The sequence below is a fragment of the Alternaria dauci genome, chromosome 7, assembly GCF_042100115.1.
Source record: "Alternaria dauci strain A2016 chromosome 7, whole genome shotgun sequence".
In the NCBI taxonomy this organism is placed as follows: domain Eukaryota; kingdom Fungi; phylum Ascomycota; class Dothideomycetes; order Pleosporales; family Pleosporaceae; genus Alternaria; species Alternaria dauci.
In genome coordinates this window covers 929,583-951,710 of record NC_091278.1, presented here as the reverse complement: position 1 = coordinate 951,710, position 22,128 = coordinate 929,583, and the positions used below count along the sequence as shown (strand labels likewise).

At 52.5% G+C, this 22,128-nt stretch overlaps 6 protein-coding genes across 6 annotated transcripts; 4 read left to right on the top strand and 2 right to left on the bottom strand.

The window, feature by feature from the left end:
- Window positions 1–712: 712 nt before the first annotated feature.
- Window positions 713–2,199, top strand: ACET3X_007481 (uncharacterized protein; the record flags this gene model as incomplete). Its single annotated transcript, XM_069453632.1, has 6 exons — window positions 713–716; window positions 1,087–1,097; window positions 1,147–1,216; window positions 1,268–1,580; window positions 1,636–1,973; window positions 2,027–2,199. The coding sequence occupies 6 exons, from the start codon at window positions 713–715 to the stop codon at window positions 2,197–2,199; spliced, it is 909 nt and encodes a 302-aa protein (XP_069304644.1).
- A 2,061-nt stretch (window positions 2,200–4,260) lies between these two features.
- Window positions 4,261–6,359, top strand: ACET3X_007480 (uncharacterized protein; the record flags this gene model as incomplete). Its single annotated transcript, XM_069453630.1, has 3 exons — window positions 4,261–4,557; window positions 4,609–6,001; window positions 6,052–6,359. 3 exons carry the CDS (start codon window positions 4,261–4,263, stop codon window positions 6,357–6,359), a joined length of 1,998 nt encoding a protein of 665 aa, XP_069304643.1.
- A 238-nt stretch (window positions 6,360–6,597) lies between these two features.
- On the top strand, window positions 6,598–8,262 carry ACET3X_007479 (uncharacterized protein). The gene is made up of 2 exons (XM_069453629.1): window positions 6,598–7,426; window positions 7,478–8,262. Exons 1-2 carry the CDS (start codon window positions 6,687–6,689, stop codon window positions 8,082–8,084), a joined length of 1,347 nt encoding a protein of 448 aa, XP_069304642.1. The 5' UTR covers window positions 6,598–6,686; the 3' UTR covers window positions 8,085–8,262.
- Window positions 8,263–12,190: 3,928 nt separating this feature from the next.
- ACET3X_007478 (uncharacterized protein) lies at window positions 12,191–13,343 on the bottom strand (the record flags this gene model as incomplete). The annotated part of the gene is made up of 2 exons (XM_069453628.1): window positions 12,191–12,279; window positions 12,815–13,343. The coding sequence occupies 2 exons, from the start codon at window positions 13,341–13,343 to the stop codon at window positions 12,191–12,193; spliced, it is 618 nt and encodes a 205-aa protein (XP_069304641.1).
- An 898-nt stretch (window positions 13,344–14,241) lies between these two features.
- On the bottom strand, window positions 14,242–16,762 carry ACET3X_007477 (uncharacterized protein; the record flags this gene model as incomplete). Its single annotated transcript, XM_069453627.1, has 4 exons — window positions 14,242–15,538; window positions 15,595–15,892; window positions 15,941–16,522; window positions 16,579–16,762. 4 exons carry the CDS (start codon window positions 16,760–16,762, stop codon window positions 14,242–14,244), a joined length of 2,361 nt encoding a protein of 786 aa, XP_069304640.1.
- Window positions 16,763–16,902: 140 nt separating this feature from the next.
- ACET3X_007476 (uncharacterized protein) lies at window positions 16,903–18,741 on the top strand. Its single transcript, XM_069453626.1, has 2 exons — window positions 16,903–17,331; window positions 17,384–18,741. Exons 1-2 carry the CDS (start codon window positions 16,982–16,984, stop codon window positions 18,519–18,521), a joined length of 1,488 nt encoding a protein of 495 aa, XP_069304639.1. The 5' UTR covers window positions 16,903–16,981; the 3' UTR covers window positions 18,522–18,741.
- The last annotated feature ends 3,387 nt before the right edge of the window (window positions 18,742–22,128 follow it).

Here is a 22,128-nt window from a genome sequence, read left to right as displayed (position 1 = left end):
ATGGAACGGCAGACCGTTCGGGCTCTCTCGGTTTGTCATTGGTGTGGTGCTAGCAATTTTTCATCCCAGGTGAAGCAAGAGCCTGTCACTAGTCCGACGATGAAGCCTAGACGCCTTCGGGGTTTGGTGAAAGTCGTGATCGAAGAGTGGAAACGCAATGTCTTTTCTGATATAGTACTGTTCCGCCCTCATTGGAATGGCAACCACAAAGTAGTCCCTTGTCCTAGGCTGACTGTGCATTCAAATACGAAAATCAGCCTGGAGGTGCAGGTGAAAGGATTCCATCATGTTGGAGGCGTTCCAATGTTGCGCTACCAGCCTTACAGTATAGAGTGGGTCTGCCGGCGAACAACGAAACGACGAGATCCCGACTCCGACGAGCATCTTCCGGAATCAGTGACCACATGCCCCAACCAGATAACTCTGCCTTATCGTACCACTACGGATGCAACTCACTGAGTCTTCACATAGTGTGTCCAATGAATGCCAACCTTTTTTTTCTGTGTCATAGTAGCCTTCTTTGAGCATCTGACAGGGGTAGGTGCAATGTCTTGGCGGAGCTATCCCGATTCCTCCCGCCAGCTGAATCACCACATCGTCCAGCCGTCGCAAACTCGTCTTTGCACGCGACCGCACACGCCCATTCTCGACAACTTGCTGACATCTCCAGCCTCTCACAGGAAGCCTATTTGCTCGCCGAGTCTGCCGTAGGATGGGTATGGCGCGGTGTAGCGGCGGCATCTCATGCACGTTCCTACTGCACCCCGATGACAGAGCGTGCCGGGCAGACACGAGTACCGCGTGAATGTCTTTTTTTAGTTGTCAGCGTCATGTCTTGTTTGATATAAAGGACGAACGTGTGCCTCAATCTTGCCTCATGCTAACCATCAGCACTTACCATTGTAGTTGACAACACACCTTACACCCAACAACACCTTAGATATATACGCGCCTCTATAACCGCAGATGATCTCCACCAGAGCAGCAACACGGGGATCAACAACCTCGAAGCGGGCTACGGCTCAGCTCATCAAATCTTTCCAGAGCTATAATGCCGGCTTTCGACCTACCTTCGTCGCGGTACAGCACTTCCAATCGCAAGTTGGCCAGAGGCACTTTACTTCCTCGCCTAACGGTGGAGCAAAGATCAAGGAGTTCTTCGAGAAGCACCCGACAGAGAAGGTTCGCAAGACACATGCAGCATGGCCGCATCCAGGTACGCACCCGCCGAACATGTAATGCCTTATGTCCAGCTAACAGCAATCAGTATACACCGAAGAGCAGATGAACCAAGTCACAGTTGCCCACCGCGAAGCGAAGACCATGTCCGACAAGGTCGCCCTCATCGCCGTCAAGATTCTGCGCTGGGGTCTCGATAAAGCAACTGGATACAAGCATCAGAAGGCTGTGGACGTGGATGCCAAAGACCCACTGGCCAAGCGAAAGGCTTTTGCTATGACCGAAGAAAAATATCTGATTCGGAACGTCTTCTTGGAGAGTGTTGCCGGTGTACCCGGCATGGTAGCGGGCATGCTTCGACATTTGCACTCCATGAGACGCATGAAGCGCGACAACGGATGGTATGTGTTCTCGCTTGTTGGTACAATGACATGTCGCTGACGCACTGCTCACCAGGATCGAATCCTTACTGGAAGAGAGCTACAATGAACGAATGCATCTTCTCGTCTTTCTCAAGATGCAACGGCCAGGACGCTTCATGCGTCTGATGGTATTGGGTGCACAAGGAGTTTGGTGCAATGCTTTATTCTTCGCCTATCTCCTGAGCCCTCGTACCGTCCACCGATTCGTAGGATATCTCGAAGAGGAAGCCGTCATCACATACACCCGCCAGATCGAGGACCTTGATGCAGGCCGCCTGCCAAAGTGGGAGAAAATGGAGGCGCCCGACATCGCGGTAGACTACTGGCAGATGCCCGAAGGCCACCGCACAATGCGAGATCTGCTCCTCTATAGTGCGTATACCCCTGATCCCTTCATGCAACACATCCCACTAACGCAATCCTAGTTCGCGCGGATGAGTCCAAGCATCGAGAAGTCAATCACACATTCGGTAACCTCGACCAAAAGGAAGACCCTAACCCATATGTGAGCGAGTACCGAAACCCAGAGGAGCCTCATCCGACGAAGGACCTTGCGCATATGAAGCCTACTGGCTGGGAGAGGCACGAGATCATCTGAGTGTTTCCGCTGTGATCCGCTTCTCAGTGACATGTTCGGCATTTACGGCGTCTTGGGTCTCCATTCTCCCCTCTTTTTGAACATGTATCTTCGGCGTTACGGGGCATATTGGACCATGGAAAAGCAATACCCAGATCACGATCGGTATCATGAGGAGTAGACGCATCATGTATCCCTAGACTTTCGGACCTTCTACAGATCAGTTTCAATTTCAGTTTCAAGCGGCGTAGAGTTCATCGGATCCGCATGTCAATACACAATAATCCACGACAACAGCCGATGGCGTTGCCAGGTACAGCAGTAATTTGATATTGCTTAGAGATACCATCGTCGATATCCGATGCAGAGTTGGCTCCTGGATCGAGACAGTGCCGGAGATTAGGTAACTTTGGAGAAGGACCGCTCGGATCAGCCCAGGGCGAAGCTGGCGCTGACTGGCGGGCTCTGCGCCCCGAAGCCAAGGACAACAAGAATGCAACGTGGACATCAGCCTCTCCTTTGGGGTGCAAACTTCGCTTTTACAATGCGGAAATCATCCGATCAGTGTCTCCCATGGGAATCTCCACACAAGCTCCAGCTCCAGCTCATGCATTCATGACGAGTCAGTCGCACGATGGCGCGTCGCGCGCAGCCTCGTACAGCCTCAAAAAAGGAACCTGCGCAGTAGTCTGCTGATCTGGGCAAGTTCTAAGACCGCCAAATATCTGTGCTTTCCTAATGAAGCTACTGCTGAGTGTGATCCGGTAGGACACGTTCATCTTGCTGTTCATCTTCCGATCTGGAATGTGATCGCTGAGCTTTACAGTTTACTGGGCTTAGCGACCCTCGAGAACAGAGTGACATCGTAAGATTGGGGGTGCCTTTTGGTTTGCGGCTCGCGGCCGTCTCACAGTCGATATAGTCTATTCCAATTAACAGGGAGTGTTCAGCAGGAAGCCATGCCAATCCCACATTCGACCATTGAAACGACTGGTCTGCCGTTCTTCCGTGGTTCGAGGCGGAGCTAACCCCGCACTTACTGGCACTAGCCTCAATGCCAAGTTCTGACCTCCTCTCAACGTGAAGCACAACGACTACTGCACCCCACATCCGCATTCTTCCACGAGAGACGTGCTATGGGCAGGACGTCAGCGCCGCACGACCCCCGCAGAGAGATGCAGCTAAGGCCGCTTGCCGCAGCTGCATGGGTGCCAGAGCTACCATGTCAGGAGGTACTTCGAGCCCTGGCAAGCATGGCATAGAGTGTTTGAATCTGTTTCGCAATTGAGCGATATGCGCCAAAGTATCGCGGTCAGCATTTTCTATTCATCTCTCCAATGCTAATTTCCATCTCATCAATCGCTTCTCATTCAGACCCGCCAAATGCCTTATTCATTTCTGTCAATACGTGGTACGCTGGTGCTCAACGCCTGAGGACACTATACCGGCCTCTGAGCTCCGGGTCCGCAATGCTTACCCCATGAGTGGGTCTGCATACGCAACTGAGCATGCTTTCTTACTGGATGTGATGTTTCTCCGCACCCAACTAGCAAACATGCGACGACTACAGCGTCTACCCCAGTCCAGCCTTTATCCAGGCCCGTCGGGACGGTTGGTACCCTTGCGCGAGCACGGGGACCAATCGCCGCATGCGAATCTACCCTGTGGAATTCCGGCAGAGACGCGACCTACCTTGCGGATCCGCAAGTCTAACATGATGCTCTGCGTTGAATGGCCTTGACGGCGACCCTGGCGGTCTTATGATGTTGGGTCTTAACCAGCAGCTAAGCCTTTTTAGCCCGAAAGCCTGGCCAGATGGTACATGTCCCCTCCTCTATGCATGCATTGTGCTGCTATTGGAATCAACGGCTGATGGGAAGTGCGTAGTGGCACAGCCTGGATGGCGGACCCTCCTTGAAGCCGAAGATCCTGGAGATGCGGGGTCTGAACAGTTTAAATAGACATCGTGTCCCCAACTGAGAAGAGCATCATGCCCAGTTGACTTGCTCTCCTGCGGTCAACGATTCAACAACCACACAGCATCGTTACAATCATATCTTTACTTTACAGCAAGCATTCAAGATGACGATTCCAGATGAGGTCGACATCATTGTGTGCGGAGGTGGTTCGTGTGGTTGTGTCGTGGCTGGACGTCTCGCCAATCTCGACCACAATCTCCAGGTCCTCTTGATTGAGGCTGGAGAGAACAACCTCAACAACCCATGGGTTTTCCGTCCGGGTATCTACCCGAGGAATATGAAGTTGGACAGCAAGACTGCCACCTTCTACTACTCTCGTCCCTCGGAGTGGCTCGATGGCCGCCGAGCTGTTGTGCCTGTGGCACACATCCTCGGAGGTGGATCTTCCATCAACTTCATGGTAATTCTCTCCAGCTCAAATCACAGATGAACGACACTGACTGTGTTCTAGATGTATACCCGTGCCTCGGCTTCCGACTACGATGACTTCCAAGCCAAGGGATGGACCACCAAGGAGCTCATTCCCTTGATGAAGAAGCACGAGACCTACCAGCGCGCCTGCAATAACCGTGAAATTCACGGATTTGAGGGACCCATCAAGGTTTCCTTTGGCAACTACACCTACCCGATCAAGGAGGACTTCCTGCGCGCCACTGAAACTCAGGGCATTCCGACCACCGACGATCTCCAGGACTTGACCACCGGGCACGGTGCTGAGCACTGGCTCAAGTGGATCAACCGCGACACTGGACGTCGATCTGACTCCGCTCACGGTTACGTTCACAGCACTCGCGCCGTTCACCAGAACCTGCACCTCCTTACTAGCAACAAAATCGACAAGGTCATTCTCGAGGGCGACCGCGCTGTTGGCGTCAAGGTTGTCCCAACCAAGCCTCTCCATGCCGAGCAGCAACGGTCCCGGATCATCAGGGCCCGCAAGCAGATTATTGTTTCTGGCGGTACTCTCAGCTCTCCACTCATCCTTCAGCGCTCTGGTATCGGTGACCCAGAGAAGCTCCGCAAGGCCGGCGTCAAGCCTCTTGTCGATCTTCCTGGTGTTGGTCTCAACTTCCAGGACCACTACTTGACGTTTGCCACCTACCGGGCTAAGCCTCACGTTGAGTCGTTCGATGACTTCGTTCGTGGTGACCCCAAGGTCCAGGAGCAGGTCTTCAATCAATGGAACATCAACGGCACTGGTCCACTCGCTACCAATGGTATCGAGGCTGGTGTTAAGATCCGACCCACCGAGGAAGAACTGAACATGATGGACAGCTGGCCATGCAAGGAGTTCCGCTCCGGCTGGGATTCTTACTTCAAGAACAAGCCCGACAAGCCTGTTATGCATTACTCGGTCATTGCTGGTTGGTATGGTGACCACATGGTTATGCCACCGGGCAAGTTCTTCACCATGTTCCACTTCCTCGAGTACCCATTCTCGCGTGGCTCTACACACATTGTCTCTCCCAACCCATACGAGGCACCCGACTTTGACGCTGGTTTCATGAACGACAAGCGCGACATGGCTCCTATGGTCTGGGCTTACATCAAGTCTCGCGAGACTGCCCGCCGCATGGACGCTTACGCCGGTGAGGTGCAGGCTATGCATCCCTTCTACGCCTATGACAGTCCAGCCCGTGCCAATGACCTCGACCTTACCACTACCAACCAGTACGCTCTCCCTGGTAACCTCTCAGCTGGTATTCAGCACGGATCTTGGACTTCTCCAGTCAAGAAGGGCCGCGCTCCCGAGCCCAACTTCTTGAACTCAAACTGCCAGGAGATTCATGAGGATCTCCAATACTCCAACGAGGATATCAAGCACATTGAGGACTGGGTCAAGCGTACGTTCTACCTCTTGATAACTTACCAATCATTCACTAACATACTACAGGTCACGTTGAAACTACCTGGCACTCTCTTGGTACCTGTTCCATGGCTCCCAAGAACGGCAACTCCATCGTCAAGCACGGAGTCCTTGACGAGCGCCTCAACGTCCACGGCGTCAAGGGTCTCAAGGTCGCCGATCTGTCCATCTGCCCCGACAACGTCGGTTGCAACACATACTCGACTGCGCTCCTCATTGGAGAGAAGTGTGCAGTGCTTACGGCTGAGGACTTGGGCTACAGCGGCAGCGCTTTGGACATGAAGGTCCCCAACTACCACGCTCCACGGGAGATTGCTGGTTTGTCGCGCTTGTAAATATCCAATGGGCTAGGATATCTGTTAAATAGTTTCATGGTCCAACCAATTTAATGTAAAATTGTGTACATTTCCATGTTCCATGTGAGATGTCTTGCAGTGACTGCAGTCTTGCTCTTTGGCGATGTCGTGATCGCGCTAGTGCCATTTTCACCTCGCTCATTGGCCGTTCATCAGTCCCTAGTCTGCGACCCACATGGCATAAAATGTTTAGTCGGAGGTATCGGAATCACTACACGCTTCATCGCGTCGGCTCTCTGTCTGTCTCTACATCCACTTTTCCTTTACCTTTCTAGCCATCACGGACTGTCGCCGAAAGTCGACACCATGTCCGCACTAGCTCGAAACAGCGGACCACAGATGGCCGCCACATATTCCAAGATCACGCGACCCGCATTCCAACAATCTGCTCGCGGTCTGGCTACCGTGGCACCAGTGCAAACTGCGACACGCAACCACAAGATTGTCGTTATTGGCGGCGGTTCGGCAGGCATATCTCTCTCACACCAGCTCCTCCGCAAAGGAAACTTCTCACAAGACGATATTGCTGTTGTCGATCCTGCGCAATGGCACCACTACCAGCCTGGATGGACGCTCGTCGGAGGTGGTCTGAAAAAGAAGGAGGACCTGCGCCGTCCGATGAAGGATCTCATGGACCCTAAATTCAAATTTTACAATACCTCCGTGGGAAACTTCGCACCAGAGGAGAACTATATTACCACTGGCACTGGCGAGAAGATCTCATACGAGCAGTTGGTTGTTGTGCCTGGTATTACGCTTGACTATGGTAGCGTGAAGGGCTTGAAAGAGGCGTTGAACGAGAAGGATGCCATGGTGAGTAGTATTTACGACTACGAGTATTGCGACAAGGCGTATGAGAATGTGAAGAAGTTCAAGAAGGGTGCTGCAGTCTTTACGCAACCAGCCGGTGTGGTAAAGTGTGCTGGAGCGCCGCAGAAGATCATGTGGCTGGCGTTGGACTACTGGAAGAATGCTGGACTGTACCCGTCGGATATCAACATCAGCTTTGCTACGGGTCTACCTTCCATGTTCGGTGTACCAAAATAGTAGGTTTACATTCCAATTTAGTGTGGAAGGGATGTACTGACTTCCTCCAGCGCAGCAGCCCTAGAAAAACTCCGCGTAGAACGCGGCGTGGAGGGCCTCTTCCAACACGACCTAACCTCCATCTCCGGAAACACAGCCACCTTCAACGTTGCAAACTCCGAACCCGTCAAGAAGCACTTTGACTTCCTGCACGTTGCACCCAAGAACGTACCTTGGTCTTTCGTTAAGTCCAGCCCCTTGGCCAACGAAGCGGGTTACGTCTCCGTTTCTGATTCCACAACTCAACATACCAAGTACCCCAACGTTTGGTCCATCGGTGACGCATCCTCGTTGCCCACCTCCAAGACTGTCGCTGCCATCACTGCTGAAGCGCCCGTTTTGGTGTCTAACTTGCTTTCTGCGATGGCCAACAAGCCACTGGAAGCTAGCTACGATGGGTATACGTCTTGCCCGTTGCTTACTGGACAGAAGGAAGTCATGCTTGCTGAGTTCAAGTATGGTGGTGTGCCCAAGGAGACGTTTAATCGTCTGCTAGGTATTGATCAGGGCGTTCCAAGGAAGGCTTTCTATTGGTTGAAGAAGGACTTTTTCCCGTGGGTGTATGGGAAGTATCACGTCAAAGGCGAGTGGGCGGGGCCGAAGGGACTGGCGAGATGAGAGCTCATTCAGTGGGAAAGGTGAACGAAGTTCTATGTCGGTGTCTTGTTTGAGTGCTGCGGATGTTGTTGAGTCATCCAGACAGTTGGGATTGAGACACTTCATCTCAAAATGGCACGTCGAATGCTTTCATTCTTGAAGCTATGTCTAAGACACAGATGTGATAGTAGCATAAAAGTCGAAGAAGGTATCTCTTTTGTCGTCTCTACAAATTTTCACACATACAGTAGCCTTTCCTACCAGTCCCATAGGACACTGATTATCCAGAAATCGCACTCAAACAGCATTCCGACGACCGAATAAAGCACCAAAATGCCTCAGCCATCTAACCGAGAACCAACACGATGTATCAATCAACATCCGGACAGCCATGGCGGTAGCTCCGCTCATCCCCGTGCCCAAGACGTTTCTCATGACGACAGCACGACTAGCACCAGGACAACACCAGCTACCAATCAAAATACGCCTGCTATTGCCGAAGTAGCTTCGAACGCACCGACTTCGGCCAATCCCACATCGTCATCCGGCTCTGCAACATTACAAAGCACATCTCAGGGGCATCAGCAAGGAGGTAGCAATGCTGTTAGTACTCAGGACACAGGGAATGCAGAGAACGAGGCGCGCGGCGGTCCGGTTGTCGAAGTCTTCGATGATGTCTGGGAAGATGGACCTCGCTCGCCGAGGGACGAAGAGGAGATGAAGTGGTATGTCCCGGATTTTGCAGATAAATAGTGGATGAGATGGAGTTGGGAGGGAAAACCGGGTGCGATTTGGCACTGAGCGTTGGACATGATATAGATTTGTTTTGGTGTACATGCGTTTGCTTTGTAATACAAATGTGTTTTCAATTTCAGTAGACTATGATGAGCATGTCGTGCAGGGAACACACGAAGTCAAGCAGGACTGCGAGAAGCATGGTGGCGATGTCATGACGAGACAAACAGACAGCGATGTCATCAGCGGCCGACGCATATTGATAATTCAGGAGATCTCTACACTACATACTCTCATGGAACAAAAAGTGGCGCGCATACCGTATCTCACTTCACAATCACTTCCACATCCTCGTCCGCATTCGGCGGCCAGCACGTCCAAGGATCTCGATCATGGAGCTCGACCTGTATATAGAAGCCTTCTTCATCCTTGTGTAAACAGCACAACCTTTTTACCAAATCATCATTCTGGGCTTCTTTCAGGATCTTACCCCTCGGTCGCCCAACTTTGCAACGTTTCTTGTTTGGATCGGCGGTGGGTGCGACAGCATAATCAGCCATGCTGTCTAGTTGGTTTACATATGCCAGAAGCCACGTTAGCCCTTCGTCATCGAGTAGCTGAAGGAAATCATCGAAAGAAAGAGGGTCTGGTTTTGTGGCAGGAGGAGACTTTGCTAGAGTCTGTTGAGCTGCCGTCACTAATTGGATGTCCTGCGTTCCCGGCCAGTCTTCGGTCTGGCGGCAGATCCAGTAAGCATAGTTGTGCCTTTGCAGAGCGGTTATTAGGCCTTTTGTGGTTTCCAAAAGGTATTGATACGGCTCTGAGATATCCTCTGAAGCCGACATGGCATTTTGACGCTGTTCAACGGGTGTACCACCAAGCTCGTATGGGTCCTGTGGATTCAAGGCAAAAAAGTTTTGCGATGATTGATATTCTTTCTTTTTGTGTAAATTACCGAACCACTTGGATCCGGATGAGCTCTCCTGTATAGCTGGGGCATTATCGGGAACGTTGGACTCACAGATGTCATGATGGGTTGAATGTGGCATAGCGTAGACTATGATCTAGTTCTGTGATTTGTGACTGTGGGTATCTGGCTGATACAGCAGCGGCTAGAGGGAGGCTTTATATACCCAGGTAGTGAGGTTTTATCACAAAAGTTGATGACAGCCGCCGCTGGCATTTGTACAGGTATCTTCCAACGTGTCGAACATCTGAATCAGAGACAATTGTCGTATTTCGCAGAAGCTAAGATACAGTGCCTCACATAGTATTGAGTCTTACGTGTGCCTCGAGGTGCTCTAGCGGTCAGCAACAAGCGAGAAGCGCAAAAGCCGCCACGTGAAGACTGTGTCGTTCACAACATTAACGACTTTGCCAGCGCGTCACGAGCAGCTGTAGACCGACTCAGATATTGCGACATCATGAGGATAATCCGAATTAATTGTCAAGCATAAAAGGAAGGCAGTATCTCTGATGGAATTCGGCAAAGTCAGAAACTCATCACAAGTGTGACCACGATGCCGTTAACACCAGGCTGACCACTCGCGCCGTCGTCCAATACTTGTGGACAGATCCGAAACCCAACTCTTTCGTAGAAAGCTCTTGCGCTTGTATTCGACTGCACCATGTCAAGATGTGCTCCCACGGCACCCAAGCTCTTCGCAGTACCCAGAAAGTTGTGTATGAGAACTGAACCCCACCCTTTTCTCTGATACTCTGGCAAAATGTCAATATGGAGATGCGCCGGGTATCGTTCCAACATCTGCGGCCATGGCTGCAGCATACTGCAGTCCGCCTCATACACGGCCTTTCGGAAGTGCTTGATATCCTCTCTTTCCATCTGTGGATCGCCGGTCTGAGTGCTTGGATGTGGTACAAGCTTTGGGTCTATAGTCGGAGTGAACACGTCGCGCCAGCGCTGCGCGAAAGACGTTGTGTCCACCGCGCCGATACAGTAACCCACCACGCGTCCATTACCGTCGTCTAATACGTAGCATGTTTCTGGTGTCACATCGGCGTAGACTTTGTACCAGAGGTGTGAGCCTACAGTTCGCGCTGGTTCCCAGTCAAGGCCAGGGTCGATAGTTGTCAGGAACTGTAGTTTCTGTCAGATGACGGTCGTCTATGAGATGACGATACAACACATACTACGTGAAGACCATTTTGGTAATCGGTTGATGGCTCGTATACTCGAACGAAGGGTGTCTTGGTTGGCATTATCTACTAGAACGCGTAAGGAACATGGGACATGCGGGCACTTGAAGATGCTGACGCGGAAGCTGGACGTTGGCGCTTGTACCTTTTCTGAATGTAGAACAGTGAAGTGCTCAGGGAATCAATGAATTTATGAAGATTAGAGCGATATAGTCTCTGGGTGTTGTTCAGGCCCAGTCAAGCAGCATTGACTGGAAAAGAAGGCATACGACGGTGATGAGGGGTTCAGCTTGAGTCCGCCCTGTGATTGGCCGCACAGCACCGTGTGGCATAAACGACATGCTGGAATACGAGAGTCCAAGAGGCTCTCTAATATCGTCCCGCTTCTTATGCGAATCAAGTATCGCGTCTGAAAAAGGTAGGACGCGGGAACACTGTGGCCCTGCACTCTACATGATGACAGATCATCACACTAAGCCAGTTTTGATCTAACGTCTCGGTCAGTGATATCACTTCCAGCACCGCTGTGTTGTTCACGCGCACCTAATCGAAACGACAACGTCTTTGCCAGCTACACCATAATCAGCAATAAGAAGGTATACTTACCCACAGTCGTACGACCAGCGCATTTGGGTCGTGGGTGGTCTGTGAGGTTCAAGCAGCTGAAAGCCGCCGCGACGCGCCTGAGTCTGGCTTCGTCCGCGCGACGCATATCTTCAATATCGCCATCATCATGGCCATCAATATGTACCCTGGAAGACCGGATCACGAGGGTATGATTGCTTGTTTGCTCATAGCAGATACGATACGGAAAACGACACACAATATGGAACTCAGGAGACAAAATATTGGATTTCTGTTATATCCTAGGGAGCGAGACTTCCTGTGGAAGTGAACATCAAAGGAGTGGAAATGTCAGCGTAGAGAGCCAAGTGACATCTGATAGAAGTGGCCTCCGACGGGTCAAGGCCGTTATCAGATGCGGTTGCGACGACAATCTTCGCAGACGTTGACATAGCACCAGCGACATTGCAGGATGTACTTGTAATGGCGCGCGTCGCACATCTCGCATCGAAAACCTCTCCTGGGTGCTCCATCAAAGATGCGCTGGAAACGACGAGAATGCTCGCATTCATGCCTGTCTTGCAATTCAGCGAAGACTCTGTCAACACGATAGCGTCTTTCTTGAGGAAGTATGTTCGGAGCGTCTCGATCTACAATCTCTTCGGCGCGCTCTACGATGCGATGAAGGTCTGCAGTGGAGCAAAGACACTCCTTCCAACGTACGCCACAGACGTAGCAGAACTCAGCGCCACACGGACATCTATGATGAATTAGCATCATTCACACCTGCGGAGCGACGTGAACTTACGTAATATGATTGCAGCCACTACGCAACTCTACTTCTCGATGGCAGGCATTGCAGGTTTGCCAACCCATCTCGCGAGCCAATTCCCGGGTCTGTCGAAGCGAGGGATCATCTGGGCAGTCGGACCCTGCATGAAACCCGTTGTTGCAGATTGCACAAGTTTCTGCATTGCATTTTGGACACACTGCTCGATTCGTACCAGGTTCGATACGATCCGGGACAATGAATGTGGCACATTCGTGATTGCTGCAATACGTCTTCTTTACGGTGGCATATTCCACAACCGCCAGCTCAAAGGCAGCCAGTTCGTCCGGCTTCATGTGCCTTGCGATCAGATCCAGCGGAATATGTTGCTTGCAACATCTAGGAGGGTAAAGGCCCTGATCTTTCGTCGATCGCATGAACAGGCCCTTCATGCAATCAATACAGTAGCGGTCGCCACATTTTGCCGTTACCATAGAGGCCCGAGGAAACCGATCGTAACAAGTACAACACTTAAATTCCGTAGAGAGTTTCTTAATAATATCGGCCTGGCGTTCCACATAGGACATAGACGGTCCAGCTTCCGTCTCGTCATCTGAGAATTCGACGACCGAAGCAGCAGCGATATTACCGGACACAGTGGACATCCAGTCGTGGACTTCGCCCCGGAAATGGTCGTGCACGGATGGAGGTGGAGCCTCGATCTCAGGGTCGTTGTTGCTCAGCTCTAGAGCGAAACGACGGTCCTCGTGAGCTCGAACGTCTTGCGAAGTGAGGTCCTCAATGACGATGCCATCGGAGTGCACAGCAGCGCCAATGCTCTGCGCAAGCTTCTGGTCTGCAAGAAAGTCCTCATAAGCTTGCAACTCGGCCTGAAATTGGCTGTAGGCAACGTCGGTGTCTGGTGGTTGATCAATGGGATGCTTTCCTTTCTTAGCATCCGAGTAAACACCAAGCTCCTCCAGCTGCAGCGTAAGCGCAGCTAATTCATCGTCTATGCCGCTTGCGTGGGATGACTGAGGGACAACAACGGACATGGTTGTTGATATCAAGTAATTAAAATCCGGAAGATTTTCTGTGCAATACAACACGAGAGACTGAGGGCGGGTACAGGTCTCGGGAGGTCGAGGAAACCGGATTCTCTGCGTTTAAAGGGTCCTACGCAAACGCGGGGTTGTTGCTACAACATATGGTAGGCTACCAAGATGTTGAGAGACCCTAATATGAAACAGAAAGATTTGATTAGCTACAGGACGACGAAGGTCTGGCTCAGGGACTGACCAAGGCTGAGTATCTCAGTTGTGGTTAGATCGTAAGTATGTTGTCAACTTACTATTGACGGATAGTTGGAGCATGGGCTGAGGTTCTATTGCAGGGAACATTGAGCGGGAACGGTCGTTATGGTCGCAGATTTGGTAGATTCTTGTCCTTGCAGCTTGCATGGCTCCAATGCACTCAGCCACTCGGTTGGGAAAAATCAAACGCTCTCCCCCCACCCTGCATAGCTGTAGACGAGCTTTGGGTTGTGTTCGATTCTTCCCCATGACGTGCAACCTCAGTGACCGTGGCGCAACGTGGTTGACATACCGCTCGGCCATATACCAGTAATCCTGACTTTGACAACAGAGACAAACTAGCAGTGGCACGCCATTCACAGAAAACAACTGAATAGGGGAGCCATGACTTTCCGCACAGTTAACCTGTCTGGTTTCCTCCTGGGAAGAGCGCGGTGGGGGCGAGTTTTAGTATGAACGTGCCTCCACAGCTATCTCCTTTCCTTCCGGCTTTTCTCTACCTTGGTGAACTTGGCAGGTTCATACCTTGTAATCTTCACAAGCCCTGCGTTCCAGGTTACCAATAGAGATAGCTAATCTGCAGGCTCTCAAACACGTATTCCATTTCCCTTATCCAAATAAAGACCCACAGCCCAACAACCTACATCTTCAACCCCCTCAACCCCGGACTAACAGCCTCCCTACTCTTCAAACTCTCGCCCGCAGCCCTCTGCGCAAACGCCACCACATCCTGCACCGTCTCCTCCCGACTCAGCCCATACGCCAACGCGCCGCAAAACGTATCGCCAATGCCATTCACACTAACTACCTCATGTGGTTCGAGTACCTTCTCCACAGGAAACAATCTCACGTAGAGACCACCAACCGCAGTCGCACCATCAGAAGACATATTCCTCGCCAGCACATACTGACGCTCATGATCCTCTCTCAGTTCCTTTGCATCAGAGGCTAGAAGCTTCGTCATGAGCACACCCTGCGGACCAAGCTTTGTCAAGATTGTAGGGAAGAAGGGGAGGAGCTTGATGGTTTGTTGGGGGATGCCTTGGTCTACTAGGTCACCGCCCACTGTGACGGCTAATGGGACTCTTAAGCCACCGTTGGGGATACCCAATGCATCGATGACGCTGAACCATTCGGGCGACTCGAAGAGAGAGGCCTGGCTGGCAAAGTCATGGAGTGCGGTGAGTTCGTAGGTGTTGGGCGTTGTGATGTCTGCTAGAGGCTTGGGGTAAACTGATGGACGGGTGGTAGATGGGAAGATGCGTAGTGCCTTGGCTGTGGAGACTGGTTCGAAGATGGTGGTAGTATCTGCGTGACGAGCGGCTTGGAGCCAGGTATGCAGGACGGAGGAAGACCAGTTTGCATCTGCAACGAAGGCTTTAGGCCGGACTGGAGCGTTGAAGATAGTGGTAGCTAGTTGTTGGATAGTTTCATTGGGGATCGTTTCCAAGATGGACATGTCTGCCATGGCGAGTGCAAGGTCTTTGTTCGTGTTATTGATGGCGACGTACTGCGCTGTTCTAGACGGTGCAGGGAGTGTTTTGATACCAGAAACGGGCATACCTTCCTGCTGCAGTTGGCTAATCGCCGCGCGACCACTCAAGTCGTCACCAACAGCACTATGCAGATGAACAAAAGAGCCGAGCAAATGTGAGGCTTTGGCAATATTGTGTGCAACACCTCCCAGAGTCTGAGTAATGACTGCTGGATTTGAGGTGTGAGGCAGTGGATCTGTCTGGCCGGCAGAGGCTTTGAACGGAGCATAATCACAAGAAAAGTCAACTGCAAGAGCGCCGGCGACAACCACATCGGGGTATTTCTGGGGCTCAGTGCTAGATGAGAATGAGGTGGTTGGAGTTGAAATAGGCTCAGAGGGCGATGAGGTTGCAGCAGACGAGGGATTGGACGGAACGGGAGTAAAGTAAGAGGAGTTCCGTCTAGTATACTTACATCAGCGCCAGTCTACGATGGAGCAACAAGAGTGCTGGCTCACCCTTGGGCTTCTTCCTGGTTCGCTTCGAGGATAGCGAGTTCTCGGGCTACGATGGTCGCCCTCTTCACGTTGGATTCAATCAGGGCTCTGTTGGCGGGTATGCTCTTGCCGTTGCTGAGTTCCTTGATCTTGGCAAGTACAAAAGGCGTGTTGTCCTTGCCAGATATGTTGGACGCTTCGGCCTGTTTCAGAGCCTCGGCAATAATAACATCCATTTCATCCTTGGGGATAGCGAACTCGGTAGGAACGGGATTGGCGAAGAGGAGACCGGACGAGATTTGAAGTGCGTGTTGGGCGTCTGTATGATGTCAGAAGCAGAGATTAAGGAAGGTAGCCACAAACTTACAGATGACGGCAGCTGCCTCCATCTCATTCGCAATCGTCGTTGGACTCTTGACTCCACTGTCTCTCGACCAGAAGGCGGGGAAGTCTACGTTTCCTTGTCTTCCATCGGCAAAGGTGCCCACGCCCACGCCTTCCGTCTCGAGGTACTCAATTGTGCGTGGTATGTCGAGGAAACTCTTGCAGCCACTGGAGATGACGGTGACTGGGGTTCTCCCAAGCTCGGTCAGGTCGGCAGAGATGTCCATGCTTGACTCTGCACCACGGTGGACTCCACCGAGACCACCTGTTCCGAAGATTTTGATTCCAGCGAGATGGGCCAGCAGCATAGTGCCGGAGATGGTGGTGCCTCCATTGAAGGACTTGTCGGCCAGTCGCATACCACAGACATAGCCGAGGTCTCGTCGCGAGAGCTTCATTGTGTTTGACTTGCCAGCAGAAGAGGCGAGTCTGATCAGCTCTTCGGGGCCCATGCCTACGCGTGCTACACCGTCGAGGATGCCAATGGTGGCTGGGATACCGCCATTCGTGCGGACTACGCTTTCGAGGAGGGATGCAAGGGCTACGTTTTCAGGATAGGGGAAGCCTGCGCGGTGAATCAGCACAGGCTGGGCGTATGCGCATGTCTCTTGCTGCTCCTACCGTGGGTGTAGATTGTCGTCTCGAGCGCGACGACGGGCTTTTTCGAGTGGAGAGCTTCGCGCACCTCGTCCGAGACACGGAAGAAGCCATTGTTGGTCAAGTGGCGCCTTCCAGATGCGGTTGCTGCTCCACGACGAGCTGGAGCTATCCGCGGGCGGCCAATTGAGCGTGCTAGGAGTCTCATGGTGCGGTGCGAGGGTGGAATTCCCAAGATAGCGCAGTAGATAGAGGGGGAGCTCGAGCTGTCTGTGCCAAGACGCGGAGGTGCCAGGGAACTCCGAAGAGAACACCTACGACGCAACACATCCGCCGCGTAACCTCGAATTGACCGACCCGCCCACGACCTCAATTCCCCCGACCCCGACCTCCTACATGACTGGATAGCTTGGCTGCTGTTCCAACAATGAGGTCTTCCCTCTTTACCAGCTGCCTAGCAGCGCTTTCGAGCCTGGCCAGCGCCGAACTCAACCTCTCCCAGCCGCTGCTGTCCAAGCAGGTGCTGCCCAGCACATTCACTCCGCCGCAGGTCTTCAAGAATGCGAACCTGGTCCGGACGACGAATCTGGACAAGGCGTACCCGAGGGAAACCATCAACGTCATAATCGAGAACATTGACGACAAGGCGCAATCGGAATACTATCTGCCATTCGAGTCGAGCCTGCTGTCCAAAATTGGCGGCTTCGAAGCAAGAGACAAGAAGGCGGCTGAGAAGGGCATCTTCAAGGTCGAGGTGGTGGGCTTTGATGCCGCGAGGTAGGTTCACGGCGCAGTGGACATCGTGTGTGGGGACTGACAACAAGGGCAGCTCCGTCGAGTTCTACAAGATCCATCTCCCCGAGCCCCTCGCCCCCAAGGCGCAGCAGACCATCAGCATCTCCTACTCGATCCTCTCATCTCTGAAGCCCGTCCCCGCCCAGCTCGCACAGACAGACAAGCAGTACCTGCAGTACGACTTCAGCGCATACGCCCCCTCGGCCTATCTCACTGAGAAGCAGCGCACCAAGGTCAAGTTCCCCAACAGCGATGTGCCAGACTACACCACCCTCCCCTCGGAGCTCAACGAAGAGCAGACGTCCGATCCCCAGAAGCAGGGCTCTACCTTCACCTACGGTCTCTACAACAATGTCCCCGCCGGCGCCCAGCAACTCGTGAGCGTGCGCTACGAGTTCACCAAGCCCCTCACACACGCCACACTGCTCGAGCGCGACATCGAGGTCTCGCACTGGGGCGGCAACCTGGCCACCGAGGAGCGCTACTGGCTCGTCAACCAAGGCGCAGGCCTCAAGAACCACTTCTCGCGCGTAGAATGGCAGCGCCAATCCTACCTCAACCCGCCTACCTTCGCCCTCAAGGGCCTAGCCCTGCCTCTTGCCCCCGGCGCCGTCGACCCCTACTTTACCGATGACATTGGCAACGTCTCCACGTCAAAGTTCCGCCCAGGCAAGAAAGAAGCACTTTTGGAATTGAAGCCGCGGTACCCCATCTTCGGAACCTGGAAGTACAGCTTCCGCGTTGGCTGGAACGCAGACCTCTCTTCGTATCTGCACAAGCTCGCTACAGGCGATACCTACGCCCTCAAAGTGCCTTTCCTCGAGGGCCCCCGTTCCAGCGAGGGCATTGCTTACGGCCGCGTAAACCTCCGCGTCATCCTCCCCGAAGGTGCTACCAATGTCAAGTTCTCCACCACCGTACCTATCGTCAGCAACGAGACCAGCCTCCACAAGACCTTTATGGATACCCTGGGCCGCACAACACTGGAGCTGACGGCTATCAACCTCGTCGATGAGTTCAGAGATCGCGATCTCGTTGTCACGTACGACTACCCGTGGACAGCTGGGTACAGGAAGCCCATTGTCATCACACTGGGCATGTTTGCTGTGTTTGCTGTTACGTGGGTTCTGGGCAGCATTGATACCAGCATTGGAAAGAAGAAGACTGCGTAGAAGCAGAATCGAGAAGAATCCAAGTGTACAAAAGAAGAAGGGAGGGACAGGTACGATATTGATAAAAGTTCCATATCAATGTGTTTGGCTGCTAGAACTGGGTTCGTGGCAAGCGAGGAGTATGTCGCTTTTACTGGGTAACGTGTAAGAAGAATGAATATCAGATTCCAATTTCCAGCAATCTAGTGTATCATACACTCATTTCTAATCAAAACATTTGTCTCTGTACTCTCCAGACTAATCATAACCTCGTTCTCCCAACACCAAGCAAGAAAATCCAACCAAGGTGCTTCAAAAAGGATCCTTCCACCCCTTGACACGATGCACATGCCGACAAATCACCACAACACCCTCTCCACCCCCCATCCTCCTCACCTCACTCTTGACAACCTGCGCAATCCTCTCCGCAATAGCAACACTCCGATGTGTCCCCGCATGACAACACACACTCATACTCACTTCCACACAATCCCCACCATCCCTCCCCCCCTTTCTCCTCCTCCTCCTCCTCCTCTCTTCTTCCTGCGCCTCCTCTCCAAACCGCAACAACTCCTCAACCGCTTCCCTCGCCGCCCGTCTGGCTTCCCCATCTTCCATAACAAAATCTTGTATCCGTTTACTGATCCCAGAGTACTCTTTGCATAGTTCCAGAGGCGGTGGATGCACGGCGCGCGCATCGATGGTGTAGAGATGCGGGATAGGGGGTGAGCGGTGTGGGACCTGGGTGGCGAGGAGGTGAGCGGTTGCGGATTCGGTGCGGAGTAGGTCTGTGGCGTAGGTTATTATGTACACGGTCGGGTGGGTGGGTGGTGGGGATTTGGTCTGGGGTGATGGGGGTTGGTGGTGAGGCTGTTGTGGCGGTACGCGTGTGTATGTAGAATGTGATCTGGGTAGGTTGATGCGGGGAGGTGAGGTGGTGCGGCGGTAGCGTTCTTCGTGGTAGGTTTGGGAATCGTATTCGTAGGTTGAGGTGTAGGAGTGGTCCTTTCTAGGCATTCTTTCCGGGGGTGAGCGTTGTGGTAACATGGGTCCGGGTGGTGTGTAGTATCTGCTTTCTCGCTCTCTTTCTTGCTCTCGTTCCCGTTCTCGTTCCCTTTCTTTTGCCTTTGTGCGTTCTCGCTCCCGCTGCCTTTCTTCCTCGGCTATCCGGATCGTCCTGCTCGAGCTGCTTTGCGCAGGCGGCAGGTCGAAGTGTACGTGTCTGCTCGCCGTCTTCTTGAGGCTGCTCTTGCGAGGGATTCTGTCAGGCTGTGGTGCTGGGGCTGGTCTAACGTATCTCCAGGTGTTGGTTTGTACAGGCTGATGGGATGTACTGGGTCGCGAGTACGATGTTTCGTAGTAGGAAGTGCAGCGACGTGGTTCAGTGTACGAGTAGGGTCTGTACATGTAAGTTGTGTCGTAGGATCGCGCTGCGAGGTTGTAAGGATAGGAGGGGGGATAGAGGTATGTTGAGGAACGTGGAGGAGCAGAAGTGTGCCGGTACATGGTTGCTCTTTCTTCTTTCCATGCCTTTAGCAGTCAAGGATGCGATGCTTCTCTTCTACACAATGCAAACGATTACCATGCCATGATCAGTTGAGGAAAAATATTGGCGTTGTAGGTAAGATACGTTTTCGAAAGATTAAGAGTTCTTCGCGTAGGTTCATGGTAGCACACGATATTCGTAATATCGCGTTCCGTACTTGTAAGCAAGCCGATAGGTAGTCATGGCTTGTGGGAGTCACAGTCGCACAGAATAACAATGCGTTCGTGCTTCCCCGCATGGCCATGTGTTGGGTGTGCATCGCGCCTGTTGAGGCTCATAATGGAAAACGGAAGTAAGGGTTTAAGAGCAAGACTTGCGTAGTTGAGTTTTCCTTCTCTATTGACTCGACCAAGTTGACTGAAGTGAAGAAGACACTCATGGTGATGCAACTCGAGAGGATACCGGATGAAGAGGCAGTGAAGGAAGTGGCAACTGGGTGTGATGACAAAGTAGACAGCCGAAGAGAGAAACAACTACCTTAGCAGACTGCCGTCGATAAATTCATTCCTTCTTTGTGCGTTGCTCTCTTACAGAATCGATACTCTGTGGACTCATCTGCGATATTTCCAGACTTCGCAAATGATTGCTGACCACAGTTCTCCATCTACAAATACGACTATACAAACACGCAAGGATTTAGATCATCTTTGAACCTTTTCGCTAATGTCTTGGTCAAATCTAACAAATCCCAACGTATTAGTTTGAATTGCCCACAACTATACTCACAGTCGCAGCACTATTCAACGAAAATCTACAACTCAGCACAACGAACATTCAGTCAAGCTTTCCCACGAACACCGCAGTGGGTCATCTACTAACGCTCTACAGCCTCGCTGCTGCACGACATTCTGAGCTACGCCACTCACCTTCGCTTCCATAATAACGGTCTATCAAACGCGTGAGGATCCTGGTCTGATACTTCGCAATGCGCTCCGTGCACTCTTCCTTGTGTGCGTTGGGCATCGTCCAAGTCAAAAAGTCCCTTGACCCTGACCTGTGATGACTTGCTGATGATGTGCACAACGGTCGCGGCGTGCAGTGACATATCGGTCGTATTCCTGTCATTTGCGGTCCGTTTTCAGGCCTTGTCCGTCCGTTGGGCAGCAAACTCCCATGTCGCTCTTCGCACGGCTCACCAACCGCGGCAATGACTTGGCTAGAACGCACGCTGTAATTGTTCAGATTATGGCCTCTCGCACAAGCCAGCAGTTGTGATCACTTACGAGTCGATGCGCAGCATCGGCCGATCGATTACGCATGAGAGAGGTCGCCATTCCGAAGGTTCCACTGGGGTCCTGTGCTCTCTCTGACACCTCCAGAAGATGCTGATGTCTCGTCATGTGGAGACTCTTGAGCACCTTTGTTGTGCATGTCCGATACAGGCATACCGTGGCTTCAAACGGCCCCAAAGTTGCAGTCTGACAGATTCGGGACTGCTGAGGGGTCCGACTTGCTGCATCGTGAACCACGAACAGCATGCCGGGACTAGTCCACAATGGTACCTTTGGAGGTACAAGGCGGTACTTGGAGACATGGACAGGCTGTGTTGGAGCAAATGGGACTAACAGCTGACAAGGTGCAGCTACTTCGCTGATTGATCTGGAAGAACAGTCCGTACCGTCTCATCATTGTGCTCTCCAACGCCATGCACCCCGAACTCTTGGGAACCCTTGTCACAGAGAAACCGCGTGTTGTCTGTGAAAGGGCCGAGTTGTGTCAGCCATCCGGTTGCGACTTCGATCCGGGCTGGGGCTCGTTGCGATACGTGCTGGAACAGCGCTGTCACCGAAGCGGAACCGACAGCCGCTTCTCAGCGCCTCGACGGTGCACATGCTCGTCTTGAAAGAAAGTCGAAGCGACTCGGGGAGATCACGACCGAGATTGCACGGATTGCACGCTCCATGAAACGCGTACAGAAGGCGCTCAGAACATTCCAGGGTACCTCCAAATATCTCCGCCAGCACAAGGCCCCACTGTAAGAGACTCTCGGACGTTGGGGTTCCTGACCCCTCCTTCTCGCCCGCCCGGGATGCTGCAATGCACCCCAGACCCTAGCTGCTTGCCGGCAATCGTGACCAGAAC

Excerpts from the sequence above, each read along its gene's own strand:
- ACET3X_007479 (XM_069453629.1), top strand. The coding sequence starts at position 6,687 with ATGTCCGCACTAGCTCGAAACAGCGGACCACAGATGGCCGCCACATAT. Across the intron at positions 7,427-7,477 it reads ATGTTCGGTGTACCAAAATA|CGCAGCAGCCCTAGAAAAAC; the intron begins GTAGGTTTACAT and ends GACTTCCTCCAG.
- ACET3X_007476 (XM_069453626.1), top strand. The coding sequence starts at position 16,982 with ATGAGGTCTTCCCTCTTTACCAGCTGCCTAGCAGCGCTTTCGAGCCTG. Across the intron at positions 17,332-17,383 it reads GTGGGCTTTGATGCCGCGAG|CTCCGTCGAGTTCTACAAGA; the intron begins GTAGGTTCACGG and ends CAACAAGGGCAG.